This window comes from Xyrauchen texanus, chromosome 19 (genome assembly GCF_025860055.1).
Source record: "Xyrauchen texanus isolate HMW12.3.18 chromosome 19, RBS_HiC_50CHRs, whole genome shotgun sequence".
Taxonomy (NCBI): Eukaryota; Metazoa; Chordata; class Actinopteri; order Cypriniformes; family Catostomidae; genus Xyrauchen; species Xyrauchen texanus.
In genome coordinates this window covers 34,340,346-34,348,437 of record NC_068294.1, presented here as the reverse complement: position 1 = coordinate 34,348,437, position 8,092 = coordinate 34,340,346, and the positions used below count along the sequence as shown (strand labels likewise).

Sequence of the window (8,092 nt, the reverse complement as noted above, 5' to 3'; positions counted from 1 at the left end):
TTCATGATGATGGGTGTAAGTGCGACGGGACGGTAGTCGTTGAGGCAGGACACTGAAGACTTCTTTGGTGTCAGTTAAGCTATTAACTGATTAGGCAGCAAGTCAGCTGCCCACATTTTTGGGATGCAGCCCAGATGTGGTAGATGATTCTATAGTTGAGCGGGTAGAGACACAGAGAAAAAACAAGATTGTTTAAATGAACTGGGGACAAAAAGTTGTGTATATTTTTTAAAAGATTAAACTCAAATTGCTGCCAGAGTCTGCCATGACAGTTGTTGATTGAAAGAAGAAATCCATTCTAGCACCCCTTCTGGCAACGCTGAGAATGCAGCGCATAGAGCCATGGCGCCTCAAGCTTGCATAGCAAGATGCGTCTGCATTCACGTACTTGTGTAGAGTATATGTGGGCCTTAACAGTCTCTCCTCAACAGTTCCCTGTACATTATCTAATGAGAAAAGGCAAATATCAATAAAATGTATATTATATACCACCTGCAAATATGCAGATATCTCGTTTAAAAAGATCTCATTCACGAACCTCACGAAAATCCAGCGTTTTCTACCCGTCGAGCGCTCATCTAATATCTTCCTGTGAAGTGCGTATTCCATCAGCCAGAATCAAAACTTCAGGATCAAAAGTTCCTCTCATTCACAGTCCATCTGTGAAAATCCAATTAGGTGATCCAGGCCTTTTAAACTGTCAGGAGATGGATCCGCAGGAGCGTGTGAGTGCAATTTCAAGGCTGCTTCCGAAACCAGGAAAATGCTGCCTCCGGAGGCTGTATACAAAGGTACGATGTAAGTAAGGTGTTTTTCAAACTGTTCGGAGACCAGTTTCCTTAAGAATTCCATTTATTCAACAGATGTCAGTTCAGCATTAACTGCTGAACACGGCAGCAAGGTAGCAATTCAGCTGCCTACATTTTATGACTTATTCACTATGCACTATTATGTACAATTGGTTTGATTCGATCTTTTTTGAGAGTCGATAAAGTTTTATAAGCATTTGTGCACATGAATTAACAATTTGCACTTGTGTCATTTTGGACTTACACTGTGTCATTTAAAATCAATAGTTTTCAGTTTTCAGGGCTGGACTGGGAAGAGAAATCGGCCCGGGATTTTACATGGCAACTGGCCCAATTGTTGAGTGTGTGTGGGGTCTTCGCTGTCCTTTTCTGCATATCGCTGCGCCGTTTTGTGGTCCATTCTGCATAACGCGGTGGCTCATTTTGGCTTATGAAAATACATTTTTGGCCCATTTGGCACGTTTCGCGTCTGTCCCACCGGAAAAATGCCCGGTATGCCAGATTACTAGTCCAGCCCTGCTTCAGCCTAAGAAATCAGTAGCCATATCTGCATTGATATGGGTCAGATCTCGAAACAAATTGTCTGACCTTAGTCAGAAAAGGACCATAAAAGGAAATGATACAAGTTAGAAAGCCTTATATGGTCAGTATAAAACTCCTGAAAGTTAAATTTGCATAAGAGCAACAGCATTTATAATCTGCATTAAGAAAGCAGAAAATAAGATAAAACTAATTAAGACAATTCTCATTTGCTAGAAAAGTTTTCAGTGGCTTAACTAATCATAGCCTAAAGCATTCAATGATGGTGCAAACCATTTAACCACAAATAGATTTTATAGTTTAAAAGGCACACTTGTTTTTCTCATTAAAAAAAGTTTTATTCCTAAAGACGTGAATTGCAATTTTACAATATATGTAGGAAATCATGACCACTCACATTAAAATAAAGACTCCAGTCATATGAATAACCTAATAAAATATGTTTGATTCTTCATGGAGAGGGTCCCCTCATGGGGGCAGCAATGTTAGAATCACATGACCAGCTGAATAGTACTCGCTTAATCTCAGTAACCATCCTGTTATTTGACACTTTCATTCACTGATTAAAGTAATCATGGCTGACTGTGAATACAATGGCATCTAAAACCTATTGATTTTATATGATGGTGCATACAAGCTGCTAGGTGTCAGTGTAAGTCCAAGATGACACAAAGACAAAAGTTACTGAGTGCAACTTTAAGGCGTAATAGAAAAATAGTTAATCAATGTGCACAAATGCTTATAAAACTTTATCGACTCTCAACTGTGCATGTACAATTAAAAACTGCTGTTACTTTTTAAAAGAGAGAATGGTATATTTATTGATATGTACTGAATTTTCAATGCATTTCTGGCAATCAAGCTCACTTTCAAAGCCCTGCAATATGCAAATTGTCGAAGACTAAGAGATTAGACACTTTAGTCTATTCTAGCTCTAATAGATGTCTTTACTCTCAATGACTTTGAATAATCATGCAACATTAATCTGTTATATAAGGTGTTGATGACTTCAATCTAATGTTTGCTCATTTAAAACTGTGCTGCATCACACACACCAAAACTAGAGGACTGACTTGGCCAATGTGTCGTCTATATTTCCCCACAGTTTCACTAAATTACAGGTTTGAACATTTCAAGAGGAGAGCTAATTCAAGACAGCAGATATACACACACCAGTGTTATTTTTATTTTATTTTTTTCCATCCTAAGGCATTGAGTACTTTCCACATAAAACGTGACACAACTGGATATCAAATGAAGATAGTAAAAAATAAGAATAAGAATAATTCAGTATCAAGACTCCCCATTAGGTGGCCTCATCGACTTGATTTACAGTAGGCTAGCGTCTAACAATCCAAATATATGTTATTTGACATATCTCCTTCTTAAAACACATTAAATTATATAATGTACTATATAGTGTATAGTGAGAATCCTAGTTAATGATTTATGAATTTACATTATAGTCTAGCTACTTTGAAGAGAAAGCAACAGATAATGAACATGATGGCAATAATTCGGCAGATTATCACATTTAATCGTGTAATTAATGACGTTACCTTGCCATTCAAAATAAATCATGAGGAAACTATTAATCGGAATAGTTCGTAGCCTAATAGCCTAGAATCGTAATAGTTTTTAGCACATCGCAAGTGCAGACTACACCAAGTTCAGGTTTTTTTCCTTCTTACATTTGTTTTCTTTTTCAGCATCGATTCTAAGACTGAACGACTCACTGCTGGTGTCATTTCTCGCGAAGCCCCTCATCTCTATTTGAGGTTTGTCATGTCACCTGGTGTGGATCTCTTCAAACTAGCCCCGCGCGCGCAGCCTGCAAACGATGCGCATTCGTCGCGTGGAGTTCATGCTGCGATCGTATTTATCAACACCCGTGCATCCTGATGGAATAACTCCGTATAACCGACAAGCGGAAGAAGATTCATTTACGTGCAAATAACCCGAGGAGGGCACTAGACAAAACTGCATTTGGATTGATTCATAAAGTTTTCCTTAGTTCTTTTAATTAATACTTTCGCGGTTTTTCCATGGGACGGGATGGCACAAAGCGCCAATTGAGCAATATTTTGTAGTGCTAATAGTATCTAGTATTTTTAGTAGAAGCAGTTAGTAGTATCTAACATTTGTTAGGTGATGTCAACAACTGTTTATTTACAGTGTTCACAGCGAGCATGCCTCAAAGTGGTAGAAAACCTCTTTGTTATAGCAGTTCCGTGTATTTATTCTCTTAATATTAGATTTGTCCCTTGTTTGTAAGACAAAAATGCTGAACCAGGTTTAGGGGCGCTTGAATCCACGACACTCTTATTGCATAAGGACACCACCCGAAATTGTAAGGGAACGCTAATTGGGTGAGTAAAATCTGTAGTTATGCAAAGGAAACCATTGACCTTATTTGTATTGTTGTGGTGGATGCCAGGATCGCTAACAATGACATCATGACTATTTTTATGTTTCCTTGATAGTATTATGTCTCAAACCTCGACTGGTAGCCAGTGTAACTGAACTGAACTAAAGGACATTGGTCCTTTATAAAACATGAATTGAGGGTATTTTGTTTTGCAATTGAACCACTAACTGGAAGCATGAAACCATGATCTACAGAGGTACCTGTGGTAAGAAGAAACCATGATCTGCATGACCTGAGTTCTGACGGACTCTAGATTCACTAGATGGGGTGTTCAACCAGTGACATAAACACCTCCATAGCATTTTTCTTTCTTAGTGGACATCCATTTCTCATGATGCTCATTTGACCCACAAAATGGCAGTAGTGAATTTCAACTTGACAACTGTAATTGACAGTGGTTTGATAGAAAGTGACCAATCAACACAAGTTCTCACCGGTTGCTTTCTTTCCGTCCTAATTCTGTCCACTTTACTGGGGAACACGTTGGTTTGTGCAGCTGTCACGAAGTTCCGCCACCTGCGCTCGAAAGTCACCAACTTTTTTGTCATCTCGCTGGCAGTGTCAGACCTGCTAGTAGCCATTCTGGTCATGCCCTGGAAGGCTGTGACAGAGGTAGCTGGCTTCTGGCCCTTTGGCTCATTCTGTGACATTTGGGTAGCTTTTGACATCATGTGCTCCACAGCTTCCATCCTGAACCTCTGCATTATCAGCGTGGACCGATACTGGGCCATTTCCAGCCCGTTTCGCTATGAGAGAAAAATGACTCCCAGGGTGGCCTTTGTGATGATTAGTGTGGCTTGGACACTGTCTGTGCTCATCTCCTTCATTCCAGTGCAGCTGAAATGGCACAAGGCTCAGCCAATGAGCTTCCCAGAGGTCAACACTTCACATGGCACCCTGCTGATGGATAACTGTGACTCTAGCCTCAACAGAACATATGCCATTTCCTCCTCTCTCATCAGCTTCTACATTCCCGTTGCCATCATGATTGTGACATACACTCAGATTTACAGAATTGCCCACAAACAGATCAGAAGGATCTCAGCTCTGGAAAGGGCAGGAGAGAGTGCAAAGATTCGCCATAACAGCATGGGCAGCTGCTCCAATGTGGATTCTTATAGCTCCTTCAAACTGTCATTCAAAAGGGAAACCAAAGTTCTAAAAACTCTGTCTGTTATAATGGGGGTATTTGTTTGCTGCTGGTTGCCCTTTTTTATCCTGAACTGCATGGTGCCATTTTGTAAGCACAGTCTGGCCAGTGGTGACACCCATCTCACCTGCATCAGTCCAAAAACATTTGATGTTTTTGTCTGGTTTGGATGGGCAAATTCTTCTCTTAATCCGATCATATATGCATTTAATGCTGACTTTCGCAGAGCTTTTGCTATCCTACTAGGGTGCCAAAGACTCTGCCCAGGAAGCAATAACATGGAGACACCTAGCCTAAACAAAAAATGAAAAACTTTGTACTTCTCTACGTTAGATAAAACCTAAGCCTTAGGGAACCCTCAATGTGTGGACAAACTGGCTACAGTACGTGAGCCTGTGTCACACCAATCCTTTGCCAAGGAAGGCTAGTGGAAATCGAGAGGAAAAAGATTTGGAATTAAAGTCTCTGGAAAGAAAGCCCTCCTGCTGTGCTGGAGAGCAAGGACAGCTGCTCTGATGTTCCTAAAGCAAGGCTAATCTCAAAAAATGCTACGGTATACTTCCCCAAAGAATGACGCAATGGTGACATGCATGTTCCCAGCGGCCTGCAGGCTTTATTGAAGCCACAAGTGACTTGCAAAAATTAGACAAGCAATTATTTTATGTAATTTTTTATTTTATGTGATGCAAAGAATGATTATTTAAAGGGGTCATGACATGAGAAACCAAATTTGCCTTGATCTTTTGGTATATAAGAGGTCTTTGTATCATTAAAACGTCCTGCAAGTTTAATATTTTAAGACGTCCTCCCCATTCTAAACGAATCATTTATTTAATCAAGCTCAAAATACAGCTCGTTCTGGATTCATGGTTAGAAGTGACGTGACGGTTAGAAGTGACGCACCAGCGTTTGCATATGACCGCCTCCAGCACAAGATAACTACGCTTTAAGCGCAAGACAACTACGCTCATTTCAGTATCGCCGTCGCCTCACAAGTGTTCGGTCGATGGACAGCGAGCTCTGACAGAGACTACTTGTGCACAGGAAAATTACGATGCCACACAGATGTGCTGTTCCTGGCTGTGGTCAAACAAAGCCTCTGAATAAGCTGCCGAAAGATCCAGACGTCAGGGAAAAATGGATGCAGTTTATTTTTTGCGGACGTCCCAGTCACGGTAGTGTTAACTTAAGCGTTTGTTCTGTACATTTTAAGGATGACTGTTTTGAGAACAAATCTCAATATGATGCTGGCTTTGCCAGAAAACTGTTGCTCAAAGATAAGTCCGTGCCGACTATTCTGGGAACAACGACGACGCAAACTGTAAGTAATCTATTTTAAACTTTAAACTACTTTTTAAAGCGCAATTTCATTCATTATGAATAATCACAGTGTTTTTACTTAGTTTACTTGCATATTGTTCTGGCTGGGGGCGTCAATAATTGATACATAGGCACTGACGTTAGCCAATCATAACAGTGGGCGTTAACACTGAAGTCTTAAATGGAAAACGCCCCCAAAACAGACTGTTTGAATCAGAGGATGAGAAACAGGGTGGGAAAAGGTCATAAATCACTAGATTTTAAAAGTTTTTCTTAAAAAAAAATATATTAATACTATAATTGCACCTAAGGGAACATAATAATACAATAAAAAAACCCATGTCATGACCCCTTTAATATACAGATGTTTGAAGAAACTGTAAAATAATGATGTATGTGAAGTTGATCTTCTGGGCAAACTTGCAATAGAATGGAACAAATGTTGTCTGTAAGTGACAGAGTGGAGAATGTGTTCTTATAGGAATATTCCAGGTTTAATACAATTTAAGCTCAATCAACAGCATTTGTGCCATAATGTTGATTATCAGAAAAAATTATTCAGATCATTTCTTAAAAAATAAAAAGCAATTTCAATAGAAGTAAATTGGGCAATTTTCTGAAGGGTTTAAAGGCAGAAATATGAAGCTTATCATTTCACTAAAGCACTTATTAAATATTCTGTTAAAACTGTATTATATGAGCTGTAAAGTTGTTTAAATCTACATTTAGGGTTTACGGTATTACATTGTTGTAAAATTGAATATAACTTTACACAGAAAAAGTATGCGATTTAATCACACTAAAATCATGTTAACACACATATTTGTTACGTCTTGTGGCTATTCTTTTGTAACAGTGAGTATTTTACCATTTACGGATTGGCACCATTCACTTCCATTGTAAGCACCTCACTGGAACACAGATTTTCACTTTTTTTTTAAAGAAAAGGAGGGACAAGTCAAAATTACTTAACATTATGCCACAAATGTTGTCGATTGATGTCGACTTGTACTGAACCCTGAATATTCCTTTTATGTATTCTAATTCCATCAATATTTTAAATATTACTGAATTATGGACAATTTCAGCCATTTTCAGTAAAATTCAGTGTAATCAGAATCTAGTACACCACTGTTTAAAATACATCTATCCTCATCTTCTCCACTTGCATTACATTTCCTTTACACCTTGCCTTATTCATGAGACTTTGCTATTTATTATTTTTTTCCCAAAACAGGAGGGCAGATGGCCAATCATGAGATGGCCATTCCATTATTGCCATAGTGAACATGCATATTGTTCTCTGGTACTTATTCTCTTCAAAGCCTCTGATCCATTATTAAACTGTGAAAGCTAAACACCAAGACCAAGAGAACAGATGGTCATAGAATAAAAATGCAGATGTGGCAGTGAGCAATGAAGTCTCAGTTACAGTTAACGAGTAATAGATCTGTTGTTGTTGAGATTGTAATTATGTTCTAAATCAGGCTGTTCAAAATAACACTGGATTGTTACTGTGTTAGTGGATGTGATGCAATGTGGTAATGTGGAAAATTATACATTGCGCACAAGTGCAACATGGATGAGAACAGCAGAAAGTCTGCAGCAAATTGAATGTAATTAATTTTGACGAGTCTGTAAAGTCTAATTATGTTATGATCAGTTTATGGTATTTCTTTGGTGGAGAATTGTCATGATTTCACAACACTACTTGGTGCAGTTATTTGTATTTACACAGTACATACTGTTGTGGTGTTTAGAAAGACTGAATCTGTGGTCTACCAATTCAAAGTTGAAGTAGAATTCATAATCATATCATAATCATATTTAAAGCTGAAGTGTGTA

The 8,092-nt window shown here is 38.6% G+C and overlaps 1 protein-coding gene across 1 annotated transcript; it reads left to right on the top strand.

Annotated features, from left to right (window-relative positions):
• The first annotated feature begins 4,131 nt into the window (after positions 1-4,131).
• Positions 4,132-5,235, top strand: LOC127660132 (D(1) dopamine receptor-like). Its single transcript, XM_052150226.1, has one exon. It carries the CDS (start codon positions 4,132-4,134, stop codon positions 5,233-5,235), a length of 1,104 nt encoding a protein of 367 aa, XP_052006186.1.
• Positions 5,236-8,092: the final 2,857 nt, after the last annotated feature.

Coding starts and splice junctions, on each gene's coding strand:
- LOC127660132 (XM_052150226.1), top strand. CDS start 4,132: ATGGCAGTAGTGAATTTCAACTTGACAACTGTAATTGACAGTGGTTTG.